The sequence below is a fragment of the Capricornis sumatraensis genome, chromosome 13 (genome assembly GCF_032405125.1).
Source record: "Capricornis sumatraensis isolate serow.1 chromosome 13, serow.2, whole genome shotgun sequence".
NCBI lineage: Eukaryota > Metazoa > Chordata > Mammalia > Artiodactyla > Bovidae > Capricornis > Capricornis sumatraensis.
In genome coordinates, this window is record NC_091081.1 from 49,896,433 (window position 1) to 49,917,520 (window position 21,088).

The 21,088-nt window shown below is 38.2% G+C and overlaps 1 protein-coding gene across 2 annotated transcripts in view; it reads right to left on the reverse strand.

Annotated features, from left to right (window-relative positions):
• Positions 1 to 1,289: 1,289 nt before the first annotated feature.
• ORC3 (origin recognition complex subunit 3) overlaps positions 1,290 to 21,088 on the reverse strand; it is a 70,703-nt gene continuing 50,904 nt past the window's right edge. Inside the window, exons 14-20 of one of the 2 annotated variants that reach the window (XM_068985292.1) lie at positions 12,496 to 12,629; positions 9,803 to 9,879; positions 8,780 to 8,880; positions 4,784 to 4,925; positions 3,104 to 3,220; positions 2,091 to 2,170; positions 1,290 to 1,581 (exon numbers count right to left, since the gene is read on the reverse strand). In XM_068985292.1, the coding sequence (XP_068841393.1) occupies positions 1,476 to 1,581; positions 2,091 to 2,170; positions 3,104 to 3,220; positions 4,784 to 4,925; positions 8,780 to 8,880; positions 9,803 to 9,879; positions 12,496 to 12,629 (757 nt within the window). In that variant the 3' untranslated portion in view covers positions 1,290 to 1,475. Of the gene's footprint in view, positions 1,582 to 2,090; positions 2,171 to 3,103; positions 3,221 to 4,783; positions 4,926 to 8,779; positions 8,881 to 9,802; positions 9,883 to 12,495; positions 12,630 to 21,088 lie in introns of both variants that reach the window. The other variant, XM_068985290.1, reaches the window with a different exon arrangement.

A 21,088-nucleotide genomic window follows, 5' to 3' on the forward strand; every position in this document is an offset into this window, starting at 1 on the left:
ATGTCTCACAACAGAAATCTAGTCTTTGATCACGTCCATTTGGCAAAGGCTCTGCTTATACCCTCATTTCAGGGACCACTAGATGACCCCTGTAAGTTCTGCCTCTAACACATGGATTCCAAGGTGTCAAAGCCTCTTGTGTTTGTGTTTACACATTCATTTGCATCATGAATTCCTTAATTTCCAAGTTGACAGCCCTTTGTGCATATGTACATGTGTTTCAATTCTGCTGAATAAGAAATCCTAGTACCTCCTAGATGAAGATAAGACATTTAATCTATCTGAACTAATGCAACTCTGGTAATTATCTCAAGGCTTTGTCGGGCTAGACACTCTGCTCTGGCTTGCAATTGGTTATTTCTGCTACGTTGGGATTTACTTTTCTTTTTAACCCTGGCAACATTATGACAATTTGTCTGGGGGTACATTTCATCTAGCATGTAAAAGTTCTTGAAGCGGGAAGTGGGGAAGGGAGCAGTTATCCATTAATGTCATCTCAGCTCACCTTGTTGCCACAGGGCTAAGGAGCCCATTATACTTACATAATACCTCCTTTTACTCTAGAATTAATGAGGCTTAAGTTATATATTAAGTCTATTTATATTAAATTTGTCCTCTAAACACACAGACCTACAAGTGCATAGTTCTAAGGTCTTCAACTATAATAGTCCTCACTGAATTTGGACTTTTCCCCTCCCAGTCATATTTGCATGGTAATTTTGGTATGTTAGTATACTTAAAGACACATCCCAGAATTCTCTTGGAACCAGAACATTAAATAATAAACTTGAGGTCTCTTTGTTTCACTATCTTGATATGAATTCTTATTATGGAAGACATTCAGGTGTCATTTCATCTGAGCCTTAAGGGTTGATGTGATTTGTAAAGATCTTTGAGCCTCTTAAGACTCCATGATGGGTCAACCTGAAGTACAATATTTACTGCCTTTAATCAGAAAGCCAAACAACTTGAGACTTTTTAAGCTGTAAGACTAAAGGAAATGGGTCAGTAGAGGCAGGTTTAGAACCTCTGGAGGAGAAAATCCTCTAGAATATTCATCTTATTACATAATTTACACAAGTGAAGAATACCAGTACAAGAAACTGGTAGAACAAAAATAAGTATTAATACTATTAGATCAACTGCAGATCAACTGATTCTCCTAGGTAAAGGAATTTATTACATTTATATATTATTCATGTTCAAGAACAATTTATTCATAATTTCTCCATGACTGAGAATTGCAGTTATATTCTGAGAAAGTTTCTAGTTGCGTGTTACTTGTTGGATTTCAAAGTTCTCCAAAGGGGCTTTGATACATTCCTATTTGGGTTTACCAGTCTACTTTTCTGTTTAAACACCACACAGGGATTCCACACTTCTCTTCTTGCCAGACAATCTTCTTTGAGCCGTGTGTAAATATGACTGGTCTTCTTAAGCTAACTGTTATCTTTCTGGGTTTGCTCATTTGCTGTCTAGCAGCCTCCCCATGTTAGCCTTGCCACATGGTCAGTCTTCTGTTTGGTAGGCTTTATAAATCCCAAAAGTTCTAATTCAGAGACAGCTCTAATAAATCGAGCACTGGAGGCTATAGCTAAGGAAATTCACGTATTTCTGACCCAAAAAAGGGAGTTAAAATCTCAGTGTTAAAACGTTAGTTGGTAAGCTGAAGTACAGTTCAAATGCATTACTAAATTAAACTATAACTCTTATTGGAAAACATTAAGTATAATTAGACTCCACTGTCAGTAAGATACAAATGGAAAAGTGCTTACCACTTATCTAGTTCTTATTTTTCAAGGAGTATGGAAATTGGTTCCCTGCCAACTTCTTAAACTACATCAATAACCTAAGAAACAGAGAATTCAAAAATGATGGTTCTGGGACATTTTTGGTGAACTTTGAAAAATGACCTTTATATAAGTTTTAGACCAAACAGTTTCAATTTGTCTCATTTTAAATTTGAAATAAGTATTAAAGAACAACTTATTCTGGTATGGTATAGTTCTATCTCTAGTGTAGATCTGGAGAAACTATAAAGTATTCTGTATGCTTACTTGGATGTTGTAGAATTGATTTTAAAAGGATACTGGATAACTTCATTCCTTTCTTCTGAGGTTACAGAATTTGCATCCATTTTTTCAGCAGCTGTCACAACTGTTGCAAAAGCCTTTTGAGAGACAGGACAGAAGAAGATAAAATCTGCTGTTGTCAAACATCTTTTATTTTTTTGCACTTAAAGGCTCTGTATTTTTAAGCCAAACACTGCTGCTGCTGGTAGCTGACACATTTTTAAAAATTGTACCAAATTTCAGGGTCTTAGAACTACATTGATGATCACTTTAAATAAGTACACATTAAAAGAAAGTGGAATGTTCACAAATAATCTTATATTTCAGAGAACTAAGAAATGTGCAGAGAAAAAGAAGAAATAAAAGTTGAGAGGCTGAAAAAGTTGAAAAGCATGAGGCTGTCCTGTATCCTCTACTCCCAACCTCTATCACTCAGGAAAATGCCTATTTTTCTTGGAAGCAACCAATTACCATATATTTAAATAGTGACAAGACATACTTCAAATAGGGCCTTTAACCAAGTTAACTTTTAATATTCTGAAGAGGGAAAGAATAATTATTAAAGAATAATAACAGTTGTCCTTTACCTTGCCAAGTATTCCTTGTACTTTCTGACAAATCTGTTTTACAGTTATTCCAATATTTTCTTTTCTTTCATCCAATAAGGGAAATGCTAGTTAATAATACACTGTTTCATCTTGTGGGATAACAGAACTGACCTCAACTGTTTAGCTTTTGTTAAACATACTAAAATGTACTTATTTTGACCTGGCAAGGATACAGCATTATTAACAGAATTAGCTTGGTTGAGGCATGTGGGATCAGCGTTCTGGGGCTTGGGGAAACTGCTGAGCCGTTAGGTGCCTTTTTGGAGAAACTTGCCAGGTGATTTATAATGCTTTCCAAACCAAAGACAGGTGACTGAGAAAATAAGAGATGACCTCCAAAGTACCAAAAGTATAAAAACAGCCCAAGAAAGGTGTCATGGTTGGTTAGACACACAGACAGCATGCTCCTCCCCCCTGACCTACCTCCGACCAGTCCACAAGGTTGATTAGCCTGCTGCACTCCAGGTGCAGTTTATATGCTATGCAGATGTCTGGGGCAACATTTGGAATGCAACCTTCTTCACTTCTCAGTGCTTCATTCTAAAAATAACAGTAAACTAAGATAACTACCTTTCAGAAATCATGAGGAACAAAATCACAAATTAATTAACCTCCTAACCTGAAATTATTAAGCTAATAAATGAAGTCTTTGGTTTCCTTTATTTTGTGAGTTGTATTTATTCTCCAGTAGTTAACTGGTTGTTGGTCAAAATCTCCCTAGTGCCTAGTCACTGGATGGATATTGCCAGGATCAAAAAACAGGAATATTTTTCATTTTCATCATTAACTATTAATCTTTTTTTCATTTAAATCATACATTATTCATTACTGAGACTCTGATGCATTTCTGGTTTCCATAAAATTTTATGGAATTGTAGATTTTCAATAAACTGCCACTTCCAACAATGCTAATTACCTGAATTCTAGCAATTACTATACTGTACTAGTAAATACCAACATACCACTACCAGGACTACAGATTGTCGCTCAAAGAAGACTGTGTTGTCAGCATTGCAGATCCTATCCCCCGCAAAACCATCAGTGTTTTTTCAACCTATTTGAAATCGACGGTTCTTCTTAAGAAACAAAATCTCTTTCATATACACACATGAATTATATACTTCCCCACACTTCTGAAATCACACCAGTTCTCTTCTGTGACTTGATACTAGCCAAAAAAAAGATGGATTTTGTAGAGTTTTAATTCGTGGCTTACATAATAAAAATAATTGATATTCTGTGCCTTAAACATGAAATTATTCAATTACCCCACTACCGACATTACTGAAAACCATGATTTACACTTTCCTACTCAGCATTCTCTCACAATGCTTACTTAGCATGTTAGTTTGCGTGCCCTTTCAGACAGGAAACCAGTACATTAGAACTCTCTTCATAGGTTTTATGGAGTCACTTCTTAAGTATCCTCTGTTGTAAGATTTCCAGGTGCTTGAGTTGATAACTTATTAACAAATTAGCAATTTAGTATTAAGTTAGCAAATTACCAACAAATTATTTTATGTGTGTCTATAAAAACTGACACTTTCAGCTTTTTGAAATGTTTAAAGTGATCATGTTATCTCTCATTGAACTCTTGTTTAAAGAACAACCTGGAACTGGCAGATATGTCTGGAGTTTAGGAGTTTATTTCCAGCAGACTGCTGGCTGGCCTCTACATTCAGTTTTGGAGATACTCTCAGGGTAGATCTTTCTTTGGTTTAAAATCCAAGACTGAAATTGCAAAGTTTTTCCTTTTCCCATCAGAAATAATCATTTGGATTTTTTAAAGTAATTTCACTGCTGTTACATCTGTAAGAAGCCTTTCCCTTATTTTCAAGAGTAGTAGCATTATACTCAAGTTACTCCTATGGCCTGGTTTTATTACATGAAAGAGAAGACAATCACACATGATCAAAAGTTGGTAGTGTTAGTTCACAGGCTTAGAAAAAAGCCCTCTAAAATCTAAACAGAGTTTTTAAAAATATCTGAAAAAGGTACAACCCTGAACTGCCTGCTCCCTGCTCATTAGAACAGCAAATTTACACTAAGTTACATAAAGCCTGGAATCTGAACTGAACTGTCAGAGAAATGTCCGCTTCTTACCTTGAGGTAGTAATAGGGGTTGTTGAGTGCGGTGTGGAGGGCTATGCGAGGGGCGGCGTTCAGGTGCTGGCGAAGGGTGTGGGCAGAGCTGAAGTACAGCGTCTCGTGCAGAGGCTGGGTGTCTGGAGGCAGGAGGTACTCTCTGAAACCGTCAAAGTCAGGTATCAGCTTATAGATGAGCACAGGTTCATTTTCAATATAATATTTTTTGTTACTCTTCTGTGGAGGACTGAGCAATTTACTTAAAAAGCAAAATCAACAACAGCCAAAACAAAATAAGTATAAAATCTAGTGCTGCTGCTGCTGCTAAGTCGCTTCAGTTGTGTCCGACTCTGTGCGACCCCATAGATGGAAGACCACCAGGCTCCCCCGTCCCTGAGATTCTCCAGGCAAGAACACTGGAGTGGGTTGCCATTTCGTTCTCCAATGCATAAAAGTGAAAAGTGAAAGTGAATTCGCTCAGTCGTGTCTGACTCTTCGCGACCCCATGGACTGCAGCCCACCAGGCTCCTCCATCCATGGAATTTTCTAGGCAAGAGTACTGAAGTGGGGTGCCACTGCCTTCTCCAAAAATCCAGTGCAGCTGTCCTCAATTCCACCTCTTCCATGTAATATTGTTTAAAACTTCTACTTTCTGGAGTAAAGGAAACTATATCTTAGTTCTGATTCAAATCTCTAGGAACAAATGTATACAAATTACATTTTTGCTCAAAATCTTTAAGGTAGCATTTCTTAAAGTGTCAATGAATACTTTCTTAAATTACTTAGGAAACATGTCATATTTCTTACCACAGCAAACATTTAACTCTTGGCAGTGTTAAACACAGGCCTCAGACCTGGAATTAAGAGTTTAGGAAATCTTTTTGGATCATGGAGATATCACTCATAGAAGAAAATATATGTGAAGTTTTTATGTGTTAGAATTTCTCTTTATAAGCAGAAAAGGCTAAAGTTTCACTTCAGAGTATTAAAAAAACAAATCATTTATCATTAAAATTTCAATTACTGAAAAAAATCACTAATTTGAGAGTCTTCTGTCTTATTTGACTAGGTAATAAACCAATTTTAATGAAATCTGAATTTTTTTAAAAAAGCATTAAAAACTTCACTCTGAATATATAATAAGTCTGTCAGCCGGTCTCAGCGATGAAAGTACATGGTTCCTGGGTGGCCCAGTAGGTTGCAAATCAGAAAGGGGAAACTTTGGCATCCATAACCCAAAGGCAGAGTAGTAAGTCACAAACTCGATTAAAGCAGTTAATGCACAATGCCTTCATAAAGATTCCTGGGGTTTAGCCAGTCCTGGGCCTGAAGTATTTTGGTCACATGACAGATTTGTATCAGCTCCTTTTCCCACCAGTGCAGGCAGAGCTAAGCAGCTTCTTCAGCCCATCCAGCAGGGAAATTACTCTTCTTTCCAGTGTTCTGGCTTTCTTCCCCCCGGAGAGGATAACACTGCCTAGAAAAATCCCACGACACTTGCTCCACCTGCGTGGTCTGGCTTTGAGGAAGAGAGGAAGCAGAGAGGGTCCGAACCATATACATATCATGCCCCACCAACTCCATCCTGCCCATCTCAAGTGCCCCAGACCCCCTGCTCCAAGATGCTGCTCCTTCTCAAGTCAACTGGATCAGGTGGTTTAGCTGTAGCCCTGGGAATGGTTTCTGCGATGCCAGCTGCCTACCTGGATGGCTGGCTACCCATTTGTAATTTCCGACCACAAACTTTTCCCATCCGAACCTCAGGCTGTCCCCAATCATCATACATGATGGTCATTAAAAGATCATCCTGGAGTCCCTACTCTGTAATAAGGACTGGAAATCTAGCAAGCAACCAAATCAGGTCAGTTTCAGAAAAGAGACTGTCTCATATTTGTCCTTCTCTCCCTTTTTAAAATCCTCATATTTAATGTTTAGAGATTCAGGTAATTACCAAGGTCGATGAACTTTTTAGATGGGTATCTGAAGGACTTCCATCAGAGTCTAAATATTTGCCTGTATTTTGTTTCCACTGGACTATGTTAGTTGCACAACAGTGATAAAACATCACCATGTATTAGAATTCTTAATCCAAATACAAATATGGAGACTGGCACAGAAATCAGCAGTGAGTCTGGCACTGGAACTCTACATGACGCTCAGATCAGAGTCTACAAGCAAAAGAGGTGGTATGAAGGGAACTGGTATGACCACTTTAGTATTCACAAGGGTTACAAAGCTGAAGCTTGCATTCTGGTGAAAACAGTTAACTCAGTGGCAAGTTATTCTCATTTCTCAGTAGTTTCAGCAAAAGCTGCTCATGGTATACTAGGAACTCTGCTTGCTTCTTGGAGTCTAATGGTTGTTATTTATCTTTTAAGGACTCCTTTTCTCCAGAACTCCAAGCTCTGTTGTAAACATCTGTGGTGTGAGCCCTGGGGACAGTGCGGGGAAATGGAATGGGCCTTCTGTCAGATGTCAGCAGACTGCAGTTGTTTGACTTTGCACAGGTCACAACCTCTCTCTGGGCTTTAGCTGCCACATGACTTGGTCCTGTTTAGGTCTAACATGCTATGCAGTCCTATCCTCTTCCCTGCAGGGACACTCAATCTTGGGAAAGATAAAAAATCCTGGTATGGAAATTTCTGTGATTTCACAACACAATGCAGTTCAATCATGGTCAGTTTTATTTCAGTAACTACTCAGAAAGGTGAAAAGTCAGACATATTAATTAGATCAAAGGTCATGAAAAGGGAATGGCTGGTTGGTTGCAGAGGCTACAATTTGGGATCTGTGGGAATTCAGGAAAGAACATGACATTCGACCTACAAATTATGCCACATTACACTGTAAAATTAGTTTTAGCAACTACAATGGTCACAACTTGGGAAAAGAGAACTAGGCACGTGGGTCTAGAAACTATAAGCACAGGAAAGCCCGGTAGGGCAAGGTTAATTCTGTGAGTTCTCCAAGGTCATTTTTAGCCAGGAGGTCACTTTAGCGTTGCACTGTATCACTTTTATGTGACACATTTCTCTCACTTTAACCTTCCTTTTGTCACACTTGGTTGATCCTTTTGACTTCTGTCCTGACATTAGTAACTTCTCCCCAGTGACCAGGAACAATGACTGCTCCCACACAGTCCTGGAAAATGGAACTGTTCACTTACAAGAAGGACAGGTAATTTATCAGAAAACCACTCTTCATCTTCAATAGCTGAATTGCTTTTTTAGTACTTGATTCTATTCAGTACCCGGTCTGCTGCGAAGACTGAACTGCCATTAAAAAATAGGATAAGCAATGATAAAGAATAGTCCTTTCCCTATTTTTAAACTATTTGATCATTTTCTTTTTATGACTTCTCACTTTTTTTTCTAGATGGCATGTCCCAACTGCAGGTTAGGTGGGTGATTTTACAGAGCTGGCTTTTGGGAAATTCAAACTCAGAATGATTTGAGTTTCTCAAGAAAGGGATCATCTTAAAATACAGGTAGGAGTGGTGTACTTCTAAATGGACTCTGAGTGCCTTTCTCAGCATACACTGGTGCTGACATATCATGAGCTGCACTGGTCTCCCTTAGAAACCCTTCACTCAGAATAAAATAGGGCATTACGGCTTGGCTGGGCTGGGTTGTCTGTTTTCTGGGCTTGGCCGAGATCCAGCATGCTCTGAGCAAAGACGCAGCAAGGATAAAGCACAATGAAAACACCTTGTTACTAGAAAGGGGAAAAATCCTTTTGTATTTCCAACCCCACTTCCCCTCTCCACCATCAGCATAATGATCAGGGTTAAATTTAAGCCTGCATTCTATTCAAGAGTGAACTAAGTCATCTGGTTAGCTGCTTTAATACGGATGGGAAAGGAATCAACATTACAAGTCTAAGCTGCACAGAGGGAGGTGAGAAGCATAAAGCCTACACCAGAAGAGTCCCGCGCTGAATGAAGACGACTATCACACCAGTGTCATTTGGGCAAAAAGCCTGATTTCTAGCTCTGAAGAGCAACAACAAACTCACCTCACCAGACTGTCAACGAAGCTCACAACTTGTTCTCTGAGGACTTCAAACTTGGTCTGCCTCTTACTGGTACTTCTTAACTCCTTCATTTCCAGTAAGGACTATGGAGGAAAGAAGAGACCTTCTGTGGTGATTCAGAGACAGGAAGCCCCTCAGAGGGGGAGCTCTGTTGCTCAGGCAGAAGCAGTCAATGCCTTCTGTATGACAGGGTGTATAGAGACAGAACCAAATCAAGATGGGTTGTGTTTATCTGTCATCTTTAAGAACTGGGAAGAATCTCTCCTCCTAGGCGTATTGCTTCAAAAAAACATCAAGTGACTTTTCAAGGAATGAGGAGCTGGGCAGTTTACTTCATTACTGTGTTATATGGCAGTGCGCTAACTAGCCACAACTCTTCACTTCATTTAAGAAAAGGACTTCCAAGAAGAAGAAAAAATCCTTGCTCTTTGCCATATTAACAGGATGGACTCCATGTGTTTTGTTTTGCTTAGATTGATGTTTTATTCTATGTGATCATAACTTGGTATCATGGTACAGAGAAGGTTCTTTATTTTGCCAACCAAGATCCTAAAGTGAGATCTGAAAAAGGCTATATTGGACACACTGTATGGATCAATATACATTAAAAAATAAATAAATCAAGGAACATATATAAAATTAATGAGTTAGCCTCTTTGGAGTCTCAATGTGACCAAACTGAAAATCAAATACATCAGATAAATAATCAGATTTCTTTTTGCAACCATATTCTCATTTTCCGTTATTGATATTAATTAATTCTCTTTCTCCCTGAGGCTATCAGAACAGGTTCTATCTTTATTGGTTAGTAAGTTCCAGATTTCTACAGGAGAATGAAGATAGCTATGGGGTAAACAGGATGCTCAATTTATAAGTGAGTTACAAAGTCTGCTTTGTTCCTAGCTGTGATTTTAAAACTGAAAACAAAAACATCTGGGCAGAGCTAATCAAGAGCACACAGGAGCATCAGGGGATGTAGCTGGAAGGAAAAGAGAGTGATCTGACCTTCTGAAGATGATAGAGGTCCGTCTTCTGAAGCCCCTTTGACTGTGACTGAGAAGTATCTTCTTCCTCTTTGGTTTCTGCTTTTAATACAAAACCGATATACAGCAGCTTGGATAAATCCACTCGAGAGAACAAACATTTCTACTACTTCAAGGGGAATAAAGTTTCATCCTTTTTCTTTTTATAATGTGGCAAGAGATCAAGGTTCCATCAGATAAATGATCTCTTCCAGAGACTGAAGGTCAATAAACATTACGTAAGTTATGCTACAGAGAGGTCTACTGAAAAAAGCAGCTACTGAATTTTAAACATGTGACCACAATGAAAATAAACTCCTCCAAACTGACAGGAAAATAATTTCCAAATGTTTGTATTATTATAAATAGCTTTTAAAAAAAGTAAAACTGTGTTCCTCTGACTATGCCATGATTGATGTAAACAATACAAACCAACACCCTGGCAAACTTAGCCTCAATCTTCTGATTCACTATATTGGACACAATGCTACTTACATCTAAAATGGGCAGTACTTTATAAAGTTTTGAGATAATCTATGAAAACACAAAATGCAGCATGGTTCTTTAACATAGGAAACAGAAAACTGTATCTTGTAAAAGGTGTAGTTGTGTTTCTAAAGATCATGAAACTCTGAAAGCCTCTTCCTGGCGCAGGGCAGGTTTTGGAATCTCACACTTTCAAGGCTTATTTGGCCAAACCTAAGATGCAACTGGAGAATCTGCTTTGTTCTCAAAGAATAAATTTCTTTTTTAGCTAGTGATAATTCTTGGTTCAAGAAAGACATGATTTAAAGTTAAAACACCTAATAAACTCTTTATCTGATTTCAATAACATGTTGCAGAGCCTTAAAAATAAATCTCATGACACTCTCACCTACCAAACCCTCCAAATGTAATTTTAAACCTAAACTGTAATACGTAATAACTGTCAAGGAACCAGAGATAGCATATAGTCAAATATTACTACTGGTCCAGTATGGGAGGGGAGGGTTAATTTCACTTTATTATTGACAACATGGTGCTTTTGAAAACAGAGAAGCACATTTATTCAAGACACTGGTTTTGCTTCAACTTATAAAATTCTTCTGAAGAAGACTGTTATCTTAATTACCAACCTTCCCATTTCTAAAAGCCACATTCCTTTATTTAGTATTAGCACATCACAAGATTTGTTCACTAGCTTATGTTACATAAATTCTAATTAAAATGATTATATCTGCAATTTCATTTCACAAAAATCCAAGTCCAACTTTATAAAAGATTGAAATTTAGCTAATTTATCTTATACTCTTCTAAGTCTTCTGCCCTATTTATATGCTTAAGGGTGGTCCCTCACTGTCCTAGTGACCATAATTAGGTGGTGACTGAATCGGAGAGAAAAAAATAATGAGATGGTAGTTAAGAAATACATGAGCTCTAGGCTGGATGCTATCCTGGGTGAGATCTCAATTCAGAGGCTTCTCTTCCTGGGCTTTAGTTTCTGTTGCAGCTGGACTCAATAATCTCTGTGATACCAGTTTTTAGTCCTTTACAATGTTTATGATTTGAAACTGGTTCAGCTCAGACTGTTGTGCAAATGCAGTATAGAGCAAAGACTGAGCATGACCTGGAGGGAGCCCCTGTACTGTGGGGTGGCCTTCCAGTCAAGCAGACTGGCTCTTTCATCTTCCACTGGCTTCAGCAAAAGCAGTTTCCTAAATCCAAAGGATTTCAAGACAAAGAACACTTGCCAAACACAGGAAAAATTGACAGAGACATTCCATGTGAAATGTTTTCACCATGCCATGTCCAATCTATGTGCTTATACGCACCAGATTGTTTCTTTTCCCAGGCTCCACTAAAATTTCCTAAATAGGGGAAAATAAGAAGGGCATAGTCATTTTGTTTTACCAAAGGAGTACCATACTTTGGTGCTAGAACTGGAGTAAGAGAAGAGCCCACGAAAAATTAAACGTCAGTATCAACTCATGGAGCCCCCTTAGAACAAAGAAGTCCTGGTGCATCAGAGCACAAGACACGCTGCCTGCACACAAGCAGGCGCTCCAGCATTCAGCAAACATACCAATTCCTCTGCAGATCATGCAAGATAGAGCAAACTGTGCCCTCCAACACTGAGGAATGCCAGGCTGCTGCAATTCACTGAGGACTGAGATCCAAGCTTTGTAAATCTGATTAAAGCAAACCTCAAGCATATTTTGGTAATCAGCATACCAATGAGCCTCATTGCTGGGAAAGCAGTTCACAGCTATTAATTTTCAGGCTTACAAATAATTTATGCACTGTTTTTGAAATCTATAAAGAACTGATGAAATGCTTAAGAAACAACATCTAAAAGGAGTTCTTAATTATGATGCCCTTCTACTCCCTCTAATCTTTTTTATTTCTTTTTGCTGCCTTTTTTTTTTTAAAGGTAAGTGCTCCAAACAGTCCATCTGGAGAAAGTAATATTTTTTCTTGCCCATTTGACAGTTTTCATTGTTTTAACCAAAGCTGGAAGAGAACCATTTGGCCTAGTTGTGATTGTCCAAGATGTGCTATTCTGAGGCTTGGTATACTGACTGATCAAAAACTCATTATCTCTTCATCTTTCAGTGCATCAAAACACGGGGTTTTCCATATTATTCTAGTCAAATGACTGTCATAGCCAGTAGAATTGGCAAGATATTATATTCTCACCATCAAGGCTCTGAAACTGGGCCAGGAACTCCTCTATTTTCTTTGCTGTGTTGCCAAGCTCCTTTGCAGAAGAGGACTGAAAAACCTTGAAACAGTTCTGAAGCATGGCCATCAGTTCATCCTTTGCCAACAACCTAGAACAGAATCAGTGACAAGAGATGTAATATAACTGGAAAATCAATATACTTAAAAAACAGTGCTTACATATTAAATGTTTCTGCTCAGAAGAAGACAGTGTAAAATCCTTTATTTGTAGCTACCAACTATTTTTGGAGAGATTTTCCTCAATGGATGTGATATTCAGAAGTACTGAAAAGTACTCAGAAGAGTTCTCAACTTGAAAAGTTGAAGCTCAACTTGGAAAGATTACAAAGAAAGATCTGGGTCTGTAGCCTGGCTCTGGCACTTGCTATTATATAAGAAAGAACATGGTACTAAACATCTTTGATCCTTGGCTTCCTTGTCTCTAAAGTGGAACCAGGAACTCACAAATTTCACAAGTGAGATGGAGCCTTAAGAACTCAATGAGAAGATGCAGCTGAAGACTAGCACAGTGCTTATTTATCACACAGCAGGCACTGGAAGTTAGTTTTCCTTTCCTTCATATCTAAATGTAAATTAAGAGACAAGAAACATCCACTGAGGATATAACAACACATGCTAAATGAAAGCTCATTTGAAATGACCAAAAAGTGTATCAATGATTTCCTTATTATCAATTTGGCTAGGTTTTATGTCTTCTATGAGCTTTATTAACACCAATCAGTAAATCTACTGAATTTTAAACTGGTAGGCAACTGCGTTTATTCTATAGCATAGGTAGAATGATTGCACAACTCCTTCAAGGTCACAGAGAAAAATCTTTGTTAGAAATAGAGAAGGGGACTTTCCTGGTGGTATCGTGGGTAAGAATTCGCCTGCCAATTCAGGGGACACAGGTTCGATCCCCGGCCTGGAAAGACTGCGCACGCCATGGAGCAACTAAAGCCTGTGTTCCTGGGTCTACCCTCCAGGGCCCACTAGCTGCAACTACTGAACTCTGTGTGCCTTAGAGCCTGGGCACCACAACAAAGAGAAGCCGCCACTTGCTTCAACTAGAAAGCCCATGCATAGCAACGAAGACCCAGCACAACCAAAAAAATTAAATAAAATGAAAGAAAATTTTAAAGGAAACAGAGAATAAACACATATTCTAAAATTAAGATCCTGTTTTCAGGGTCATTACTTAGAGGATCTCTCTCCTAAGATCATAGTAACAGGACAGTGATTACCAGTTCTTAAATTAATCAGGAAAAAACAGCCAAATTCAGAATCTGAGTGATTCTGTAAAAACTATCTCATGTTTGAAATTTTCAAGATAAGAAATTAATTTTTCAAAATAAAAATTTAATATTATTAAGTTAGAGAAAAATAAAGCTAAGTAGACTATGATTACCTAGAAATTAAGCTGATTACTTCAACTAGAATTTAAACCCAAACCAAAAAATCAAAGTCCCACCACAAAGACTCTAAAACAAAAAAAAATGAAGAAAATAACCAATAAATGTAGAAACTGAAAGGGGTGGACAAAAAATAAACTTTTTCCTCATTTTAAGAAAAAATCTCTTCCTCATTCTAAAGCAATGAAATAATTATCCAAAGTGTAATCTTTATCTCTGAATGAAAGGCAGTTAACAGGTTAAAGAAAACCAAGCCAACACATTAAAATCTTGATTACATTTGAGATTATTAAAAACTTCTGGCTTCCTATTGCCAAGGCAGAGTCAAACTATGACGAGAAGAGAGTTAACTCAAAGTCAGACACACCTGAACAACCTGTCATCCCCGACCTTTAGCCCCACTCAGACGGATGAGAGACTCAGATGGACGAGAGACTCAGATGGAGACTCAGGCAAGAGCTGCATTGCCAGGCTCCAAGTAATCACAGGCACTGGCTTGCTGGCAGGGCTGAGGAAATGCTGGTGGAACCCACACCAGCAGCGCCAGAGGACCGACTAGCTTCTCAGGCCACAGGCAGTTATACCTCTTACCCCTGGGCAGCTTACAAAACTGAATATTGAGGAGGGTGAACCCTATTATTCATCTTCAGGATGCAGGGAAAATGGCATTGTGTCATATAATTTTGAAATCAAACTTTACTAGCCATAATTTTTAATATGACATTTGATTGGAAAGGGTGGCTCTTTCATCTCAGGTATAGAAGACTTCTAGAGATTTGGATACTTATTCCTCTTTTTATTATCAGCCAAAGACTATGTTCCTATTGTTTCCAGAATAAGAAATGACCTTACACTTTCTTAAGTACTTCCAGGTTTAATAAAAAATAAGACCTGAAGTAACACTGATTAGAGCTAGCAATGTGATCAATCCAATAAAATTATTAATTAAAAAATTTCAGTTATTTACATAAAACGAACGAACAAAGATACTTGCTATCATCGCTACTCTTCAACATCATTCTAGAATCTATTCTATAACGAATTAAGAAAAAAGAAGCAAGTGGTACAAATATAAGCAAGGAAGATGAAATTTATTATTTGCATATAATATGACTGTAGGGTTAGAAAGTCTAAGAAAGCTACAAAAGAATTAACGCATATAAAAAGGTGTCTGGATACAAGGTAAATACATGTATGTGTGTATATGTACACACACATTAATATCTTACAGGTGAAAGTGAAAATCCCTCAGTCATGTCTGAATCTTTGTGACCTCATGGACTATACAGTCCATGGAATTCTCCAGGCCCGAATACTAGAGTGGATAGCAGTTCCCTTCTCCAGGGGATCTTCCCAACCCAGGGATCGAATCCAGGTCTCCCGCATTGCAGGCAGATTCTTTACCAGCTGAGCCACAAGGGAAGCCTAACTATGGAAAAAAAGAGCATGTTCAAAATGGCAACAAAAACTATAGAGTGTTATAACAAATGTGTAAAACAGCAAAATATTAAAATCCTGAATAGACATTTCCAGTTCTAACCTTCAATACTGTAAATAAATTCATTCCAAATTAATCCATATCTCAACACTTTCTGAAACAAAATTCCAGTGGGCATATTTTAAAAGCCTAAAGAAATAGTCTAAAATTTATCTAGAAAAAAAATTCATGTTTATAAAACTGAGGAACAATGTTTGTATACTTGAGTATGTGTAGTGGGGCTACTAATATATCAAAAGGGATACATTACAGTGATTAAAGTCAGATGGTACTTTGTACAGAAACAGACCAACAGAATGAAATAAGGGTCTAGAAAGAGAGGTATATATGAGAATTCGGTACATGACATAATGGTAGCACTTCAAATCAGTGGGGAAGAGATGGGAGTATTAGAAATAACTAGCTTGAAAAAAATTGACCACTATCTCAGCATTTTTCAGAAAGAATAAAAATGTGAATGCGGTGTGAGAAGTGGGGAAAGAACTATTCCATCAATCATGAAATACTAGAAGAAAAAAGAAAGCTTTTTAAGTCTGATAATATCCAGCATCAGCAAAGGCGTGGGGAAACAAACACTGATACACTGTTGGGGCAAGTGTACTTTAATACAATTGTGTTTATATTTTGGACTCAAAAATTCTATATGTGTACTTTGTGAAAATAATTACACTAAGGTGCAAACACAAACTCACCCTCAGTGATAACTGTACCAATAGATAATTATAAACAACCTAAACATATTTCAAACCAGGGACTAATAAAATCAAGTGCTACACTTTCAAAACAAGGGATACTTTATAGCAGTGATAAACAATGAAGTAATGCAAGTGATGACAGCTAATATTTCTGAGCACACAATATACCAGGCATCATTTGATCTCCCCAACACTGCATAATACAGATACTATTATTATTATCATGTTAAGAAATGAGAAAACAGAAGCACAGAAAACTTAGGCAATTTGTCCAGAGTCTGGTAACCGGCAAGCTGGGCTCTGAACCCAGTCTGGCTTGGCATCTATGCTTTTACCAATGACATTATAGAAGCACCTTAAGTAGAATACTAGGTGCAAAACAAGTAACTACCACGATAAAAACCAACCAGACAAATCCAAAAAACAACAACAAAAAAATCCAAGCTGTGGAACACTGTATATAGTACAACTTAACATGTTTGTACCAGGAAAAATCTCAAAGTACAAATTGCCACCAGCAAATGACTGGCTTTCAGAGTTATGTAACATAAGTATTAATGTCAGAAAGGGAGCGTTATGTTCTCATTTAAATTACTTGCCACACAAGTGGAAGGCAAGAACAAGAAGCAGAAGATGAAATCAGATAGAGGGAATGGAAGGCTAGATCACAGAGTCACTGTATAGATTGCGATTTTACTGAGTGAAAATGGGAGTTTTGAGCAAAGGGGGGACATGATTTGACTATATTTCATCTCATGTCATCTCATTTCGTTTTCTGGCCACACCATGCCACCTGCAGGATCTTAGTTCCCTGACCAGGGATTGAACCCAGGCCCTGACACTGTAAGTACAGAATCTTAACTCCTGGACTGCCAGGGAATGTTCTTATCTGGCATATTTTAAAAGGATTATTCCGACTTCTATTTTGAGAAAAGCCTGGAAGGGAACATGCATTGAAGCAAGTAAGTCAGTTAGGAGGTGATGGCAATAATCCAAATGAGAGATGGCAGTGACCTGGACAATGGTGGTACCAACGGGAAAGGTGTTAAGTAGAGGTTTGGTTCTTGAAATATTTTGAAGGCAGAATGCAAGTTTTCAGCTTTGAACAACTGGAAGGATAGAAAGAATGCGGGAAGATTCTAGGTTTCCGGGGGAAATCAGGCATTCAGTTCTAAACATGCCAATTCTAAGATATATACAGATATCCAAGTGGAGATGTAAACAGGCAGATGGACCTAAGAGTCGGGCACTCAGGAGAAAAGTGTGGGCTTTTGATTAAGCCCTGAGGGACTGCAATGTTAGGGAGAAGAGAAATCACCAAAGAGGACTGACGGGGAGGAGCATGCACTGAAGTATGAGGAAAACCAGAAGAATCTAGGCCCTAGAAAGTCATTAATGAGGAGTGGTGAACTGTGTTAGATGCTGACAATAGGTTAACGCAAATGAAGACAGAACTGACCATGAGACTTAGAAACATGAGGGTCACCGGGGAACCTGACCGAAAGCATGCCGAAACTAAATCAGCTACGGAGAGACTGAAGGGAACCTGGAGGCAGTGTGAGACACTTCAAACTGTTGTGAATTCCATCTACATTTGAAACAGAGTAAAACTGAGAAGAAAATACTGTTGTCCTTACTGTACTGTGGGGGATGGGTTCCAGGACTCCTGCAGATACAAAAATCTGAGGATACTGGAATCCCTTATATTATATGGCACAGTATTTGCATATCTCCTACACATATCCTCCTAGATACTTTAAATTAACTCTAGATTACTTATAGAATCTAATACAATGTAAATGCTATGCACATAGTTGCAAATACAATATGAATACAAAGTAAATAGCTGCCAGTGCACAGTAAACTCACATGCATTTTCCCCCCTGCTTTTTGGAACTTTTTAGAATTTTAAAAAATATTTTCAACCTGTGGCTGCTTGAATCCATGGATGTGGAACCTGCAGATATGGAGTTCAAACTGCATCAAAATTTACAAGTTTGAAAGTCAGCACACCAGACCATTTTGAAGTAGGGGTCCCTAGCCTCCAAGATCTAATGTCTGATGATCTGAGGTGTACTAGTAACAGAAATAAACTGCACAATAAATGTAATGTGCTTGAATCATCCTGAAACCATCTCCTCGACCCAACCCTGGATCCGTGGAAAAGTGGTCTGCCACAAAACCGATCTCTGGTGGCAAAAAAGGTTGGGGACCACCACTTTAAAGAGAAAGGAAAAATAACACATCTAACACAGGTCTCATTAGTGCTGAAAAAGCTATTCTATCTTGAACCAACTTGATTAAGTGATTATATCACTTTAGGGTAAATGGTTCAAAAAAGGCTTGTGATACTTAATGTGTTAAAAGTTTTATAGCTTGTTATTTAAAAAAAAAAAAAAGTTCCCTAAACTAAGATAGAAAGAGAATCATTTAGCAACCATTAAGAGCAATCACCCTGAAGAGCAATGAGTGTTCTGCTTCATCATGCAGAAAGGCAGTCATTTCCTGTTAAGTACTAATTATATAAACATCTGATTGAGAACAGGCTAGAGGAGAAACTGGTCAATCCATGGCTAACGCAAAGATCTTCTGAATAATGAGTTCTCAAGTTCTAGACAGACACTACCAGCACAGCTTTGAAAAATATTCAAATATTAAAGACTCAAACCTGCAAGTACATCAACAAAGACCAGAAGAAAGCAAAAAGAAAAGGCTTGCCAAAAACACATTCACAGAGACTGTCTTCTTCCAAGACAACACAACAAAGCAATCACATATGATCGTTAACAAGTGAAATAGAAACCAAAATATGCCTAATTCCTTCTAAGCCTTGATATTTCATATTAGAGGTCATTTCCTCCAAGAAACAGAGGGTAACTGTCCAGTCTATTAGTTCCTTAGCACACTAGACCTTACCCAACACAGGCCTTATTATCTTGTATTGTACCTGTCTGTCTACTTATCCACCTTAATCTCCCTACTCAGCCAAGATTCAATGTGGGTAAGGACCAGGGTCATCACTGTCAACAGGTCAGTGACTCCACATACAGAGTATTAAAAACATTTTTTGAATGGGTAAACAAGATAGTGGCCATGCAGTGAAAAAGAATTTCATGACCTCAGGTGAAGAATAATTTCTCTATTTTCAAACTGGTTCCTGGAGGGAGCACCCTGAAGTCACGGGGCTCATGGAGCACCATGCTCTTTGCAGCTCAGATGGTAAAAAATCTGCCTGCAATGCAGGAGACCCAGGCTTGATCCCTGGGTCAGGAAGATCCCCTAGAGAAAGGAATGGCAACCCACTCCAGTATTTTGCCTGAAGAATCCCATGCACAGAAGAGCCTGGTGGGTTACAGTCCATGGGCTCACAAAAGAGTTGGACATGACTAAGCAACCAACACTTTCAAGCTTTTTGTACTATGTCAAAATGAGTCAATTCTACTATATGGTTAGAGACACTTCTGCAAGATAAAAATATGTAAATACTTTTACTGATGCACTACAAAGGTAAAACCCTGAAATCAGAAGTAAAGCTTTCAAACAGTTTAATTAGCTATTTCTGAATTTTTAAAATTAATCATTTCTTAGCTACCCATTCATTTTACTAGCAGAAAGGTGGTAGTAGGCACTAAATGTTTAATAAAGAAAAACTTAAAACACAAATGCAGATCATTTTTCCATCTGTTGAGATAAAAACCACAGCTCACTATTAGCAGTAGAATACCTTGGTCTGGTTTTGGAACTAATTTGACACCAACTGCCTAAAGCCATCCAGCTTCTTTTTCGGCTTCATTTCTTCTCTCAATTTTTTTGTATTCCTTTCTTATTCTCCATTATTATTTAGAAGCACATTTTTCAAAGTGTGGCCCCTAGACCACCTGTCCAAATGTAAAGTGCTTCTTAAATTCTGATTTCTGCTGACCATTACACTCAAGTTTCCAGCAGTCACACTCAGAATCTTTGGGGAGAGGGTAGAATCTGTATGTTTAATGCTTCAGCTGACTTTTACATACACTAAAGCCACTCAGCATCTTTTGCTTTAAAATGAGCTTCAACAATTCAGCTGTTTGTCTGAGTTAAGCAGCAGCCCACAGAAAACTGTGAGGGGCTTGATAAGATGCAAACTGAGGATTAGCAATCCCTGTTATAAAGAAATCGCATTTTAGTGCTGCAGTCTCAGAGAGCTTTTGCATGGATAAGTTTTGATCTTGAGAAGTCAGATTATTATTATGAAGCAAGCGCCTCACGGACTGTGGAGTTGTGTCATTTTTCATAACGAGATCTTTCATTATTATCAAAAGTTAATCTGCAAAGTCAGGAACAATGCATTATTTAGATTCTAAACCTCTAGTCTCTTTGAACTAAGCTAAGGACTGATGCTGAGGCTGAAACTCCAATACTTTGGTCACCTCATGTGATGAGTTGACTCATTGGAAAAGACCCTGATGCTGGGAGGGATTGGGGGCAGGAGGAGAAGGGGACAACAGAGGATGAGATGGCTGGATGGCATCACCGACTCGATGCACGTGAATTTGGGTGAACTCCGGGAGTTGGTGATGGACAGGGAGGCCTGGCGTGCTGCGATTCATGGGGTCGCAAAGAGTTGGACACAACTGAGCGACTGAACTGAACTAAAAGTGATCAAATGTCAGTATTATTACTTCAGTCATTTTTTTCCCTAAACTCAATGAAAGCTGAGCTGACCTGCCAATATATTACTGTTTAATTCAAAAGCCTTATTCAGAAATTAAAATAATCTCTTTCAGCCTAAAGTAAATTCTTCACCTATCAATCAACTTGAATTTAAAAATCTGTTTCTGTAGCAAGCTCATAAGGTTCCACTTGGGATAAGCAGACTAGACACTGTGGCTCCATTCATTAAAGATGTCTGCACACTGTGCCAACATGTCCTCAAGATGGAGTGTGGGCTGAGTCCACAGAAGCTTGCTCAGCTGGCTCAT